Consider the following 16,855-nt stretch of genomic DNA (forward strand, 5'->3'; position numbering starts at 1 on the left):
GCTGGTAATAGGACAAGTATGGATGATATTCTTGTGTTGTAATAGGGCCCTTAGTCTTCTTTTTTTAGGCAGATGTGTGGCTGACAAACTATGTTAAATGTGATTGCCCAGACTGAGAAAAAAGAACATTACCTGCAGCAGAGTTTATATCCCAGTTCATTCCTTTTAGGATTGTAAAACACAAATGTTAAGTTTCAGAAAGTGCAATAAAATGCTCATACTATAGAAATGTAAGAATTGATATCAGATTACCACCTGGTGAATTAGAATTCCAATTCATTCCATTCATTCCTGGAAATTAAAAGCAATACATTTAATTCTTCTTTTAACTTATTCCAACTGTTTGTATATCTAATGTTTGATGATATTTAATTATTCTGTTAATTTATTGCTTCTTCTATATTTATATTTGGTTATCCATGAATAGAAAAACAAAGTTGTTTTATTTCAGAATGAGCGATACTTTGGTCCTTAGGTTGTATGGGGTATTGCAGCTCAATTCCATTGAAATTTATGGAGCTGAGTTGTAATACCACACTCAACCAGAGGCACAGGTGTAGGGCTATTGTTCCTAGAAAGCAGTAAGTGTTTTTCTAATCCTGGATAGTCCTTGTAAAAGAAATCTGTCATCTGGAAATTGGCTTTTAGACTGATGGCTCGGTTACATAGAATAGAGTCAAAGGGGTGTGGCCTATCGTCTGCTTTGTCCTAGGGCTGTAATGTCTCTGTGCAGGAAATGTCCTCCTTCTTTCTCTTTGACTGATAGACAGGGGTTGACTTATATCAGAAAGCCCCCATTGTTTCACATAGCAGCACAGACATAGTTCAATATAGGCATAGTCCTGTCACATTTGCTGTGTTTAATCGTAGAGAAGCAGAACACACACAGCAAATGCTGGACTCCTGAACACAGACTTCACATATTGTTAATGTGGATGACAGATTTGCAGGTTGGAAGGAGAGGGAAACGCTTGATAAAAGTACAAGGAAGCATTTTTGTCTGATAAGATATATTATATTTCTTTGCTTCTTTTTCCTTTTATCTATGCAAAGTTTGTTGAAATGACAGTGCTTACTTAGGATTAGAGAAACATTTGGAACTCAATTTTTCAATTTTAACATTGTCCATAGTCTTTAAAGAAACTGGGCGGTAATGAACACTCAATCAGGATTTTTAAGCAGATGTTTAGCCAATCTCAAAATCTGACATGCTGTACTGAATCTTATTGGCTGGAGTAAAAAAAAAGAATATTACCTGAAGCTCCAGAATTTATATCCCAATTCATTCCTGTTAGGATAATAGAAATGTGTGAGTTTCAGAGTGCATTAAATGTTTAAACTTTAAAATGTTATATAATATATAAAAAAAAAAGAAATAATAGAAATAATTATGAGATTACCACCTGGTGACTTAGTATTCCAATTCATTCCTGGAAATTAAAAGCAAGATATTTAAAGGGGCATTCCACTCAAACATAACTTTTGATATGTTGCTGCTCATGGTGAGACTAACAATTAGTTCCAATCCTGTTGTTATCTTTTTAGTCTCCTCCCCCCAGTTCTCAGCTTCTTCTTTCTCCTGAAAACACAAAAATCTGTGTGTGGGCTTTTCTCCCTGTCTCCCCCTTCTCCTCCCTCCCTTCTGAGACAGCTAATGTAAACAAGTCCCTGATTGTCTTTATCTGCAACATTGTAGCTTCTTTGTAATACTGGGAGAAAAGTGAGTTTGTGAGCTACTAGACCTCAAAATTACCCTCCCAGCATTACAAAGAAGCTACAATGTTGCAGATAAAGCCTGCCAGGGACTTGTTTACATCACCAGTCTCAGAAGTAAGGGCTGGAAGAGAATGAGACAGAGAGTAAATCTTGCGCACATATTTTTGTGTCTTCAGCAGAAAGCAGCAGTTCAGAAGTAGGAGAAGAAGCTCAGAAAAAGGAAACTAAAAAGATAAATTCAGACCCTACTTTATCTCTGTCACAGGTTAAAGGGGTACTCCAGCAAATAGCTTTTTCCCAGTAATTTAAACACATTACAAAGTTATATAACTGTGTAATATGCTTCAATTACCTATCTACTCCCTTCCCTACCCCCACCTTCAATCTCCTACCAGGAAGTGAAGTAATCTCATTCTTACCTAATGACTGTTGACCTCAGACTGCTCTGTGGCAGCCATTTTGTGACAATGACATCATCAAGAGGGAAACTGGTCTAAGCCCTGTTAGGCCAGCCTCCCTTTGTCAGATGACTTAGGTTGCTCAGCTCTGATTGGTTGAGCAAGCTGTAAGCCATCTAACAGTTATACAGAGACAGTTAGACATCACAGGAGACAAAGTGCATAATGGGAAAGCCCAAACCAGGAAGTGAAGAAAAATGAAGACACCAACTGGAGCTTCAGGGACCTGCAAATGGGAAAATTCAAACGTGGACAGACTCCGGAGGGATGGAAAGAGTAAAAACTATGTTTATGATTGATTGATTTTTATAAAATCATCGCTGGAGTATCCCTTTAAATAATAAGTCTGACATTTTTTAAAATTTTCATTTTTGGGTATTGTGTTGCTTCTATACCTGCTGTATGTGTAAGTTCTTTTTAAGCAGATGTCTGGCCAATTTTGTCACCTGACCTACTATGCTGAATCTGATTGGCCAGATTAAGGAAAAAGAACATTACCTGAAGCTCCAGAGTTTATATCCCAATTCATTCCTGTCAGGATAATATAATACAAATGTGTGAGGTTCAAGTGAGTAAAATCCTTAAGCTATTAGGCTATGTTCACACTATGTTCTTTTTCAGCAAAGAACGGACACTGATTGCAATGGAACCAACGTTAGTTCTTTATTGCTGGAGCCGCAGTTCATGGAGTCTGTTCAATGAAGAGCGTCTGGAAATAATAGGTGTTTACACAATGTAAAGTCGGCTGGCAGCTGTACTTTACATTGAAATGAATGGTTACTTGATTTCCGGGCACACCCGATGGTGCCTGCAAGTCAATTGTAAAAAATCCGAGGTACAGAGTTATCAGCTGCAGGAACTTCCTGAATGCAGCCCAGCGGCCGGCAGTTTAACAGCGTCTATTGCTATGCAGCGGACGCTGTTAAACGTAGTGTAAACATAGTCTTTCTGTGTTCGTGGAACAATCATAGTAGAATCCTTTAAAAAAGATATTCTGCTCTCAGCTCTAGCTGTTCTGAATCTATGTGGGAGATTTATCAAACATGGTGTAAAGTGAAACTGGCTCACTTTCCCCTAGCAACCAATCAGATTCCACCTTTCATTTTCCAAATAACCTGTGTAGAATGAAAAGTGGAATCTGATTGGTTGCTAGGGGCAACTGAGCCAGTTTCACTTTACACCATGTATGAATCTCCCCGTATGTGTCTAAAATAACTATGTTACCTGACATACTATACTAAATCAGAAAAATAATGTTACCTGCAGCTCCGGAGTTTATATCCCAATTCATTCCTGTCAGGATAATATGATACAAATATGTGAGATTCACAAAGTGAGTCAAATTCTTAAACTTTAAAATGTAAATGTAAGAATAACGGCCCATAAAAACTGCAAATATTGGCAGAATAAAGACAGAGAGAAATCTTTCAGAGGTATCATCTTCATCATATTCTTGTATGAAGTGTAAAGTTATACTGAATCAAAAAAATAATGTTACCTGTAGCTCCAGAGTTTATATCCCAGTTTATTCCTGTTGAGATTATATTATACACATGTGTGAGTTTCTAAAAGTCCAATAAAACTCTTATACTTTGAAATACAGTACATGGCTATGTTCACACAACGGTTTTTCCTCACAGTTTAAAATTATGTCCGTCATTACGCCGTTCGGCCACCCGTCAGTGCAATGACAGCTGTTGGTACATTATTGTTTAGGTGGACTAATAGGCCTTTGGGGTTTGTCTTTAACCCTTTAAGGACTGAGCCAGTTTTCATTTTTGCGCTTTCGTTTTTTTCTCCTCATGTTTAAAAGGCCACTGCGCTTGCATATTTCCCCCTACAGACCCACATGAGCCGTTCGCCCTATGGTAAAACTGACATGTTATCTATGTTCCTCAAGTCGTTACGATTACAACGATATGTAACTTGTATAACTTTTATATTATTTGATGGCTTTTAAAAAATTTAAACCTTTTAAGAAAAACTAAATGTGTTTAAAATCGCTCTATTGCCATCCTTATAACGCTTTTATTTTTTGGTCTATGGGGCTGTGTGAGGTGTCATTTTTTTCGTCGCAATCTGTTCTTTCTTTTAAAACCTTCTTTGCGTATATGTGACTTTTTGTTCACTTTTTAGTACATTTTTTCTGGATTTAATGTTAACAAACATGTGCAATTTTGCACTTTGGCGGGGCTTTGTGCTTACGCCGTTTACCGTGCGAGATCAGGAATGTAATCATTTAATAGTTCGGGCGATTACGCTTGCGGTGATACCAAATATATTTACTTATTTATTCTTATTTATACAATGGGAAAAGGAGGGTGATTCAAACTTTTATTAGGGGAGGGTTTTTTAATTAATAAAAACACTTTTTTTTATTTCACTAACAGTAATTAGAAGCCCCCTGGGGGACTTCTATATGCACAGCACTGATCTCCCATTGAGATCAATGCTGTGTATATAATAGAGCATGGGTCTCCAAACTGCGGCCCTCCAGCTGTTGTGAAACTAAAACTCCCATCATGCCTGGACAGCTAATTCCAACGCTGAGCCCTGGCTGGCTCATTACAAGGGATCTCCCCTCCGCGATCGCATCTCGGGGGGGGGGGGGGGAGATCCCCCACTAGACACCAGTGAGAGGGGCACAGTCACTATTCAAATGCAGCTGTCAGTTTTGACAGCTGCATTTGAATAGTTTTTTTTTTTTTTGAATAGTTAATTAGCCGGCCGTGGCGATTGGCCGAGGCGGCTAATACCCGCTGTCCCTGGCTACACATAGCAACCGGGGACCGCGGGCTGCAGAGAGGGCTCACGCCGGGAGCCCTCCCTGATCCCCCTTAATGGCCGCAAGACGGGTATACCCGTAATGCGTCGTAAGGGTGCGTTCACACCTACAGGATCTGCAGCAGATTTGATGCTGTGTTCAGTTATTTAAATGAAATCTGCTGCAGAAAATCAGCTGCAGATCCTGTAGGTGTGAACGCACCATTAAGGGGTTAATTGAAAAGTCACTGAATTTGATAATAAAAACAATCAAAGGACTGTGGAAAAAAGAGAAACTGTATTTGAACAACTAAAAAATACATCCGCTATTTGCAATAGATGTTCAAAAAATAATTGACATGATCATTATTTTCACGTCTGTGTAGACGACCTCCGTCATTTTACACACTGTGTGCATTGGACGTTTGTCATTCGCTATTGTTTTTTGACATTGTGCGAACATAATGTAAGCCCAAATGTAAATGTAAGATTATCACCTGGTAACTTAGTATTCCAGTTCATCCCTGCAAAAAAACAAAAAAACAATCAAAAACAAAAACATTATATTTACTGTTCTGTTAAAATATTTTAAAGACTACCTATCATAAAAAACCCTTTTGATAGGTCAGAGAGACGTACCAGTCAGGGTCAGGGTTTGAATAGTTAAACCCTGACTGATCCTTAGAACAAGTGTGGAAAAGGCTGCGCTGCCTCGTGCTCCTCTCCCCACTCTGCTCTCACACTACGTATATTTCAGTCAGTATATTTCAGTCAGTATTGCAACCAAAACCAGGAGTGGATTAAAAACACAGAAAGGCTCTGTTCACACAATGTTGAAACTGAGTGGATGGCCGCCATATAACAGTAAATAACTTCCATTATTTTAATATAACAGCCGTTGTTCTAAAATAACAGCAAATATTTGCCATTAAATGACGTCCATCCACTCAATTTCAACATTATGTGAACAGATCCTTTCTGTGTTTTCAATCCACTCCTGGTTTTGGTTGCAATACTGACTGAAATATACTGACTGAAATATACGTAGTGTGAACGCAGCCTTTGTCTGCAACCTGGATGGACCTCATAGACTTGCATTGAAAGGCTATGTTCACACAACGTAAGTAAATTATTAATCATGGCTGTTGTTGCCGATTTGCAACATGGCTGTGATAAATCCTTTACCCCTGTTATGCTGCAGGCCAAGGGAATCCCCGCCGGAGTGTATACACATAGTATACACTCTGGCCGGGACCCCTAGCGGCGCCGTAAAAAAAAATGACATTTCAGTTTTCCGCGGCCGCAGAAAACCCTGTCAGTGCACACTAGTACATCAGAATTCAGCGGCCCTAAAGATAATATGGCCAGTACTGCAGTACCGGCCGATATGATCTTATCTGACAGCGTCTGAGCATAGCCAAACCCCAGAGTTATGGCGCTGTATGCAGGCTTTTCCGGATTTGTTCGCAGTCTGTTGCAGTCTGAACACTCAGACCATAACCTAGAAAAACTTTTAATATGTCTCTCTAACCAGGTGTGAGCTAATCAAAGACAGTAGCACGCAGTTAGGCATAAACATGAACATTTAATATGGTAATGACCTTTCCAATATTTGATGTACATGTATATCATATGTTGTGTGGGTGGGGCTTTATGAAGTGGACCCAAGAGCTGAGCACAATCCACACCTGGCGGTTTCTGGTCTGGCGGTAGGTGTTTAACCTCCTAGATGCTGCAGGAAATAGGGTCTGTGGCATCAAGGTAGCTAGATGAAAGGTATAAGTCCTGTCTGGGCTCCAATCACCCTCTCCAGTTTTAGGGTGGCAATTAGAAGACATTTAGAGACTTGTTACTTGACACACTGGGCTGAATCAGTTTGGTCAGAACATTACCTGCAGCTTCAGAGTTTACATTCCAGTTCATTCCTGCTGAGAATAAATAAGATAAATACATGAAGTCCTTTGAAATGCCTTTATTTTAAAATAGAACTGTAGGTAAAAACATGACATTACCGCCTAGTGAGTTAGTATTCCAATTCATTCCTGCAAATGAAAAGCAATAAAGTTATTAAAAACAATGGCCGTTATTTTGTCTATAAAAACACTGTAGGAATATAGACTCATACTGATATTTTTACCTCCTGGTGAATTATGACCCCACTTTATGTATTAAATGGTTTGCTAAGATCCTCATTTTTTAATATCTATAGTGCAGGTATTAATCGTGTGTACGCCGGGGGTAGTATGTACGGTAAGCACTTGCACCTGTAGGTTGCTGTTGCATTTTTTGTCTTTTGTCCCCACTTTATGTATGTCAGGAGTTAGAGATACAAAGTTTGGGTTTTAAAAAAGTCTCAATCGAGGATATTATGTTACTTCTATAATTATGCATGAACTAACCAAAGAGAAGTGTGCAGTGAGGAACACACATGAACATTGAATATGGTCATGGCCTCATCCCAATTTCAAATCACAGGAAAAATGTACATTTGAATGTGTGCAGGGTAAGATCAACGTTCCCAAAAAGTAAAGAAATCGAAAATTTTAAGAATTGAGTTTTGAATGTAATGAAGGTTGTGAAATAGCTTTGTAAAATTATAAACTAGAGTTTACATAACACATTTATGGGTTCAGAAAAAAAAAGAAAAAGAAAGAAAAAGGTAATTTGAGAATTACCTGCACCTGAGTTTATGAAAAAAAATAAGTTTCAGAAAAATCTTAAATTTTGGTAGTAAATCACAAGATAAGTAAGTTTTTTTCTATGTTTTTAGGCAAAGTGGCAATTTCTAGGGAACACTACAGAAATAAAGGTGTAGGGGGGAATGTATCATCTGTGCAGTTTTATTGCGCAGGTGTCAGTTATTAAACACCACATATTCTTGCTTTTCCTGCACAAAATTTACTATTAGGCGCACATGCATTGACAATTTTTGTGCAGTTTTTTTGTGCAACTTATACCTTAAACAGTTTGGATAAAAGACTATGCTAGGATGGCAGTGGAATATTGCTGCGCAATTTTTTGCAAAATATAAAAAGTACCCTTCTGGGGCAATTAGATTTCAGGTTCATTAGTTATTTTAATATGTGTCTTGTATTTAAAGAATATATAGGGAATGTATATAATATTACCTGAGTTTACATCCCATTTTATATCTGCTAGGATTTAATGAAAAAAAGAAAAAAAATCAGAACATTTTAATTCATTAAAAATTTTTTGGGTGATTATAATAGTAAAGTTTGCAGAGTAGCTTTATAGGGCTATGTTCCCATGACGTTTTTGAAAAGAAAAAATTACATCTGTCATTTTGAGGTCAAAATGACATCCATCATTCCGCTGTTTGGCCGGTCATCAGTGCAATGACGGCTGTTGGTACATTTTACTAGTTCAGGTGGACTGATTGCCCTCTGGGTGTGTCTTTAATTAAGAAGTTCATTGAATTTAATAGTAAAAACAGTGAAAGAAAGTGAATTAAATTGCGACAATAACAGACAACTTTTTTAAGTAGAAAAAGCGGATGCTTTTTTTTTTTTTTTTTTTTTTTATTACATAGTGTGAACATAGCCTAAAGTTGCAAATTAGATTTCACATTGAACATTTATGGATTTAGAAAATAACAAAAATAATTTAAGAATTACCTGCACCTGAGTTTATATCCCATGTTACATCTGTCAGAATATAAAAAAAAAAATATTTGAGTTTCAGAATAATCTTCATTATTAGACAGTACATCATTAGATGTCAAGACATTGATAAGCATTTTTTTTTCTTATATGTTCTTAGGCACAGAGTCAATTACTAATAAGCTTTAGGTTATGTTCCCACTACAGCATTTTATCAAGACTTATAATGATCATTATTTGTGTCCTTCATTATCAAGAGATAAGGCCCCATTTTCCCGATAAAATGCTGTAGTGTGAACATAGCCTTGAAGGGGAACTATCAGCAGGTTAGACGAATCTAACCTGCTGAAAGCCTCCTATAGCACCGGGAACGCTGGGGAGGAGGGTATGTGTCTCACCTTCCTCCTCTGCGACGGCCCCGCACTGTTAGTCGGGGTAAAGTCCACTCTGGAGAACTATTAGGAGCACTGCTGCATAATCCGGTCTGGCCTTTCTAATAATAATCAACGAAGAGGGCGAGCTGGATGATGCAGCAGTGCGTCCCAGGACCTGTGCCAAGGAGACACATACCTTCCTCCTCAGCGTCCCCAATGCTTTGGAAGGCTATCAGCAGGTTAGATTTGTCTAACCTGCTGCTAGTTCCCCTTTAAGTTCTTTATTCTAGTGATAAACAAATAATACTACTGTTCAGTTTATTTCATTTAAATTCCAGATTAATTAGTTAGGGTATGTTCACGCTGAGTAAATCAGGCTGAATCCCACTTGCCTCGGTGTGACACTGCTCGGTTTGACGTCCCATTTTATATCTGTTGGGATATATTGTGTAAAACCCTGTCAACTACCCTTTCAGAGCACTCATATGGGAATGGAAACCTAACCTCTGGGAATACTTTTATCACCCCACTGTATTATGTATCGCCATTGCAGTGTGGGGTAGGGCAGTGTTAGTAAATGTGGTGGGATATTTAGTGAGAAAGTGTCAGGATGATGTCAGTGGAAATGGTGGCAAACTTGTCTAATTGCTACTCAGCATGTTACAACTAGATTATTAACTATACTGAGACTGTAAATCCATGGTTGTTACACAGCTTTCGCCAGAAGCAGATATAACAAAGCAACTCACTAATTAAAGGGAACCTGTCAGGTCCTTGGGTCTCACACACCGCTCCCGGGACCTGACAGGTGAGGAGAACAGTGTTTCAATGCCATTCTTCTTAGCTTGTATTGTATTCCCGCAGACAGCTAAGAAACCACTTTTAACAGAAGTGTTCTTTAAAGGAATTACTACGAACGCTGTTGAAGTTGGATGCCACTTCCCCAGCCACTTGGAGTAAAATGTCGTGCATTCAGAAGACCACTTAAAACTATTTGTGACGCATTAATCGCACTACCTATGACCTGCCATTCAGAAGAGATCCATCTCTGTTTGTATACTGCAGGATTACATTGTTTAGGGGGCTACACAGTTTGTACCACTCCCATTAAAGTCAACGGGAGTTTCACAAATGTTTAACTTCCACTCTCCCCATGCCTTGTCATACCCTGCACTGCACATAATGAAAGGGAATGTATTTGTGCTGCAACCCGCAATTTGCCATGACCAAGAACAGAGAAATCCATCCTAAATAGGTGTCTCAGTAACCTGTGTGCTACAATGTAAGCTCAGGCTATGTTCACACTACGTTTAAGACTGGCCGTTCCGTGACCCAACCGGCTCACGGAACTGCCGGTCTCTGAAAAGATCATCCCGGCCGCTACTGCAGTACCGGCCAGATGATCTCTAGCAACGCTGCCGGAGCCACTCGCTCCATAGTGTGCACTGACAGGGTTTTTTGCGGCCGCTATTGAATGAATAGCGGCCACACTAAACTGACATATCAGTTTTCTACAGCGCCGCTAGGGATCCCAGACGGAGCGTATACTATGTGTATACACTCCGACCGGGATTCCCTCAGAAGGCAGCACTACGTAATTTCCGTGGGAATCACGGCCATTGTAACAACAAACTTACGTTGTGTGAACATAGCCTCACACAGTAATTTAGACGTCTAAGATCCCTGACATTTTTGACTATAATTGTCTTCAATTGCTGGTGTCCATTGAGGTCTAGGATATTACCTTTTTCCAAAGATTCCTGTGGATTGTGGCTCAATGCAAATGATCCAGACCACGGTCCCTGGGTTTTTGACGTTACTCCATGTCTAGTGGTCGGCATGTAGAGGTTCAGTCCCGGCTTCTTTTGTACAATAACCTGTCCTCCAGTTTTAGGTTCGATTATTCCTGTATGTGTAGCTGCTATACAGATCGATGATTCCTATAGCAATAAACACAGACAATATATGGTTTTCACTACACATTATACAGCTAAATGAAAACCAATGGCTGTACTACTTCTTAAAGCTGTGTTCTTACATCTGTGTAGATATCAGTTCCCCATAGGTCTCCTTTCACACATCCCGGAGGACACACCACCCTGTTATTGTAAGTAAAGTTACAAGTTTAAAATATAGTTTTAGAATATAGTTTTACTCTATACAAACATTTATTGTAATACCCTTTAGGCTACGTTCACACTCCGTAAAAAAAAACATGGCCGTATTTCATAACAACGGTCCTATTTGCGCAAACAGTGGCCGCTATTTTGCAAATAACGGCCGTTGTTTGCGCAAATACGACTGTTGTTATGAAATATGGCCGTGTTTTTTACGTAGTGTGGACCCGGCCTTATACTGCATAGATATGTCCTGCCAACCAGTCACCATAACATATTCTTCTATGTCTTTGGTATTACTGAAGAGCTTATAGTAATATACTGAACTTACATGGTGATTGGTGCAGGTAGCTCCTTCGCTCTTAAAGTACAACTACCTGTAACTAAGAAAAGAAGAATAGAATTTATATCACATACAAGATGTGTTATATGATTACTAATATTATTACAGGGGAGATGAAATGGTACAAATATCCTAATACTCTGTCCTGTGTACCTGCAGCGTCTTACAGTTACAAGTCTGCTCTCTACCATTGGTACCATTTAATATAATAGTCATAAGCCTATTATAGTTATAAGGGGCACACTCCTCCACCTATCCTTACCCATCAGGGAGGCAATTGACAGGCTGTATACAGATATACATAGCTGGCCTTTAAGCCTAAATGTGTTTTGAATTTGAGAAATGGCAAACGTTGCATAAACTGAAGAAAGCTAGCTAATTTGCCTTGATAAATGTTGCACAAAAAAAATTAGCTAAAAAAAGTGCAAACACATGGATGCCTACGCTCATTCATGTATATAGAATTGATATATTGTACAGTTTTTGTATTATATTGTCAGTGCTTATGTTATGAATGCACATGATGGAACTTTAGCACGGTCTTTGGTGTGCAGAAAGGGAATTCAGATGTGGGCGCACACTGATGCGTCGGCATCCGAATTCAGCGGCAGTAAAGATCATCACTGCAGATCTTCTCTGACACTGGCTGTTCCGTGGCGGATGGTGTCTCACGCCATTTGAACATGGCCTTATGTTGTAAATCATTTGATAACTAGCTATTGACTTTTGTATGTTTTTAGGCACAATGGAAATTACTAATGCAATTAGGGTGGATGTAATGTATATAGACATGCTAGTAATATTGGATAGTGCCAGTAGTATCACTTCATTGGGCCTCACATTGACCCAGGACCTGACAATGTGGCGTGTTTTTACTCTCTTCGGCTGCTAGTGTACGCTTTTCCACAGGCCGATTATCAGCTGAAGGGACATTTCTAGCATCACTCCTTGCCAATAATTGGAATGCTGAATAAAATCTATGGGTAGACTTTGTTGTAGTAGGATGATTACCTGTTGGCGTAGAGACATCCCAATTCATTCCTACAGAAAGGTGAAAAGAGAAAAAAACAAACAAAATGTTTACATGTTGGATAAAAATAAACAAATAGACTGATAGTTTCTGTTTGTTTGTAAGCAAGACATACAAAAACATACCGGTTCTTCCATTTCATCCATTTAGATTTCAGTATGTATGTATGTAAGATGATATGTAATGTAAGGTTCCCCGTAGATCAGCACAATCCCTGCTACTTATTGTTTATATAAAATAAATATATTTTCACTGGTGTACGCCAGCCGTATCCCCTACTCATCTGATGGGCGGTCAGATGATGGGAAGGCGGCAAGGTGGTGGGAGGCGTGGCCTCTGTATACACCAGATTTTCTATGATTTATGCCTACTCACAGACGTAAATCATAGCAGGTGTAGATTTCTGTGCCTGCCGTAGGCAGGTGCAGGTCTGGCTGGTATCAATAAGACGTGCGTCCCTTAGTGAACCCGCTGCGGTAATTGGGGGCGGGGCCTAATTTAAGACTGGTGTACTCCTAAATATCTCCCTAAATTTCTACATGAACCACTGACATATTCAATTTCTGACAAGATATATAGAAAATGTACACAAATTTAAAAAATAAAAATATGTGGTAGAGTTCTAGAAGTTCTAGAGTTCTAGAATTTGAGTAAAAAAAATGAAATATTACCTGCTTGTGCGTTCACGTCAAACATTATGTCTGTAAAGATATTAATATATAAGGGTTAAAGGATTTTTTTTCTTCCCATATATGTGTTATTTAAAGTGTATTTATTGTTTAATGGGTTGTCCACGAATTTCACAGTTTAGTTTATGTAAGAACAATTCAAAGGGATTTTGAGGCACCAAATAATTCACTGCCACATACACATAACACATGGCCACAGCAAAACACAGCTAGCTTCCTCCTGGTTCCTGCTACATTAGACCCACCTAGTGGTAACAGTTATTATTGCAGTACTAATACTACACAAAGAATTTATCGTGTTGAACAAAGTGCAATCCAGTAAGGACAATGTTTACCACCTTACATATCTTAATATTTATTTTCTAGGTCCCATTGCTATTGTAAGAATAATCTTAATAAATTGCCATCTCCTTACTTGTATGCAATATACCCCTCTCAATGATAGAGCAACTAGTAAGAATAGAGTAAGAAGCAATTACACAGAAAGGTATGTGGTATTGATTTCATCTGATCCAAGTTGCAATACCTCATACAACCTGAAAACCAGGGTGGTGCTAATTTTGAAAGAACACAACTATGTTTTTTTTTTATCCTAGCAAATCCTTTTACTGCTGCTCATTTATGGGTTGACTGTAAGATACCTGTCTTTGGTATCTGGTAAGATGCTTGGGTATAGAGAGTGCTCTGGAATTCATGTACGGAGATGAACTCAAACGATCCAGATGACGGACCACGAGTTTTTGATGTTATTCCATTTCTTGTTGAAGATTCATAGGTATCAATTCCTTGTTTCACCCGTGTGATCAATTTACCCCCTTCAGGGGTAATTTTTCCAGCATGGATGCCGGCGGCACAAACTGATGACTCCTATAAATTGAAAGTAATACAAAAATATCATTCTGGGACCAACACAAAGACATATTAGGCATACCCAATAAGATTCTTACCTGTGCATACAATTCAGATCCCCAGACATTTTCCATCTGTGAAAGGCATCCCGCAGGACATATGACCCTTAGGGTAGGAAGTTGTAAGATAATATTGTGTATATGGCAAGCTTATGTATACTTATAGCTGAAAATGCTCCCTAAGCATACAGGCAGGGTGCATTATGGGGGCTGGGTGGGCAAATTCATTAAAGACAAACGTTGGATTTTGTTATATTTTGCCTAGTATTCTCTTTATTATGACATAACCTACAAAATACTTATTATTAATCTAGTACTTACATAGTCATTTTGGCGGGTAGTTGCCTGCCTGTGAAAGCACAGTGTCCTTCCACTGAAAAAAACAAACAAAAAAAAAAACATTTAAGAGACGTATTCTTTAAAGGAATTAATACAAAACAGAATAGTAAAGGGTTTCCTGAACAGGGGAGGTTTTTTAAGAGGCTTTGGCTGCTTTAAAAATAACAATTAGGCATACTTACCTGGTTCCCTCCTCCCGTCTTTAGTTTTCTCAGCATCCAGGCCCATGCACAGCTCTCTTCTTCACTAGTTTTGGTGACGTGACGTGACTTGCCGTGTGGACAAGAGAAGGGCCATATAACCAAATATTGTAATGTCGCACTGCAACAATTTCACTAGTGAATGTGGTTGTATTGTGATTAGTGTTGAGCAGAGTTGCTGATCTGTTCAGGTTTGGTGATGTTCTGCACACTTGAAAGCCCTAGGGCAGTATCCAACATTTCCATTCGCCAGGAGTCAAATGTCAGGCGTTTGGCTTTGGAGAACGTTGCCAAACCCAAACAGTTCAGTTCAGCAAGTCTCCTCGACACTGGTTGTGACCCATAAGTGTCAGTACCTATGACCTTAAAAAGAATTCCATCTCGGTCTAGATACCGCAGGACTGCACTGTTTCGGGGGCTACACAGTTTGTACCACTCCCGTTAAAGTCAATGGGAGTTTCACAAATTGCGGAACTCCCACTCGTCACATGCCTTGTCATGTCCAGCACTGCACATAACTAAAATGTGTTTGGGCTGCATCCCACAACCAAAAAAATCTATCCTGAATGGGATAACACCGCAACCCCATACAGTAATTTAGACACCTAAGATCCCTGACATCTTTGACAATAATCTTCTTTGCTTGCTGGTGTCCATAGTGGTCTATGATGTTACCTTTTTCTAGAGAGTCCTGTGGATTGTCTTTATGCCTCAGGGACAGATATTCATACGTTTGGCTCAACACAAATGATCCAGACCACGGTCCCTGGGTTTTTGACGTTACTCCATGTCTAGTGGACGGCATGTAGAGGTTCAGTCCCGGCTTCTTTTGTACAATAACCTGTCCTCCAGTTTTAGGTTCGATTATTCCTGTATGTGTAGCTGCTATACAGACCGATGATTCCTATAGCAATGGACACAGACAATATATGGTTTTCACTACACATTATACAGCTAAATGAAAACCAATGGCTGTACTACTTCTTAAAGCTGTGGTCTTACATCTGTGTAGATATCAGTTCCCCATAGGTCTCCTTTCACACATCCTGGAGGACACACCACCCTGTTATTGTAAGTAAAAGTGTTAGGACAAGTTTAGAATATAGTTTTACTTTATGCAAACATTTATTGTAATACCATTTATACTGAATAGATATGTCCTGCCCACCAGTCACCATAACATATTATTTTATGTCTTTGATGTTATTGAAGAGCTTATAGTAATATACTGAACTTACATGGTAATTGGTGAAGGTAACTCCTTCCCTCTTAAAGAGCAACTACCTGTAACTAATAAAATAAAAATAAGATTTATATCACATACAGGATGTGTTACATGATTATGAATAATATTACAGAGGAGATGTAATAGAACCAATAGTAGATAAGTCAACCCCCATACTCTTTCCTGTGTCTTACAGCCACAAGTCTGCTCTCTACTATTGGTACCATTTAATTATTAGGAGTTCTAAAACAGCAAATACATAGTCATAAGCCTATTATAGTTATGAAGGAAGCGCTCCCCGGCTATTGTTACCCCTCAGGGAGGCAATGGATAGGCTGCTAAGTACACATATATAGGTGGTCTGAAAGCCTAAATCTGATTTGAATATGCAAAAAAAGTCAGCAGAGTCTAAAAACATAGGACTAGCCAGATATCTCTCCAGGGAAGAAACTAGCGAAGGGATGGCTCCTATAAGAAGACCATCAAAACCACCATATTAGGTGGCTCCTTCAGACAATATCCAACTCATTTACAAGTCTGATGATATGACTAGGGGAATACCAAAACCAGGTATCCATCCACAGACAGCTGTTTCGAGGTGTTGTCCCTCATCAGTGTGGAGCAGGATTCTGGTTAGCTGGGAGCAATGCCTAGTAGACCAATACAGCAAACAGATCACTGATCTCAGGGAGACTAGCTAAAGAAGACACTGTTGGCTGTTAAAGCGCTCAACACAGTAAAACCATAGGTGCATTAGCCACTGGAAAACTTGAATTTGCCAAAAAATCCACAGAGTGTCAGTTACGAGTCTCAAAACACAGGACTAGCTAGATACAATGTTGGTATCCTGCCTTATGTATGACTTTAGTAGTACAATAGCCCAGCTATCTATCATTAATATACCATCCCAAAAAGTAAATGACTCTGCCTCAGTCTACACAGCTAAGCTTAAAAGTGAGATCACAAAAACAAGCAATATTACCAGTGGCCAGTGTTAAAGTTGCAACATCTATAGGCCATCAATATTGATGAGAGAGCGTCTGACTTCTGACTCAGAAGTACGTACAGGCTTG

The 16,855-nt window shown here is 39.1% G+C and overlaps 1 protein-coding gene across 1 annotated transcript in view; it reads right to left on the bottom strand.

Moving 5' to 3' along the window:
• LOC138800090 (uncharacterized) overlaps positions 1-16,855 on the bottom strand; it is a 52,841-nt gene that overhangs the window by 18,513 nt on the left and 17,473 nt on the right. The window contains exons 13-35 of the mRNA XM_069981897.1: positions 15,796-15,847; positions 15,560-15,620; positions 15,233-15,461; positions 14,340-14,391; positions 14,058-14,124; positions 13,752-13,977; positions 13,093-13,122; positions 12,403-12,432; positions 11,380-11,431; positions 10,970-11,030; positions 10,676-10,871; positions 8,573-8,602; positions 8,066-8,092; positions 6,950-6,979; positions 6,830-6,865; positions 5,435-5,461; positions 3,673-3,705; positions 3,435-3,467; positions 2,673-2,705; positions 1,404-1,430; positions 1,256-1,288; positions 256-291; positions 133-162 (exon numbers count right to left, since the gene is read on the bottom strand). Of these exons, the coding sequence (XP_069837998.1) occupies positions 133-162; positions 256-291; positions 1,256-1,288; positions 1,404-1,430; positions 2,673-2,705; positions 3,435-3,467; positions 3,673-3,705; positions 5,435-5,461; positions 6,830-6,865; positions 6,950-6,979; positions 8,066-8,092; positions 8,573-8,602; positions 10,676-10,871; positions 10,970-11,030; positions 11,380-11,431; positions 12,403-12,432; positions 13,093-13,122; positions 13,752-13,977; positions 14,058-14,124; positions 14,340-14,391; positions 15,233-15,461; positions 15,560-15,620; positions 15,796-15,847 (1,431 nt within the window). The remainder of the gene's footprint in view (positions 1-132; positions 163-255; positions 292-1,255; positions 1,289-1,403; positions 1,431-2,672; positions 2,706-3,434; positions 3,468-3,672; positions 3,706-5,434; positions 5,462-6,829; positions 6,866-6,949; positions 6,980-8,065; positions 8,093-8,572; positions 8,603-10,675; positions 10,872-10,969; positions 11,031-11,379; positions 11,432-12,402; positions 12,433-13,092; positions 13,123-13,751; positions 13,978-14,057; positions 14,125-14,339; positions 14,392-15,232; positions 15,462-15,559; positions 15,621-15,795; positions 15,848-16,855) is intronic.

The sequence above is a fragment of the Dendropsophus ebraccatus genome, chromosome 8 (genome assembly GCF_027789765.1).
Source record: "Dendropsophus ebraccatus isolate aDenEbr1 chromosome 8, aDenEbr1.pat, whole genome shotgun sequence".
NCBI classification, from domain to species: domain Eukaryota; kingdom Metazoa; phylum Chordata; class Amphibia; order Anura; family Hylidae; genus Dendropsophus; species Dendropsophus ebraccatus.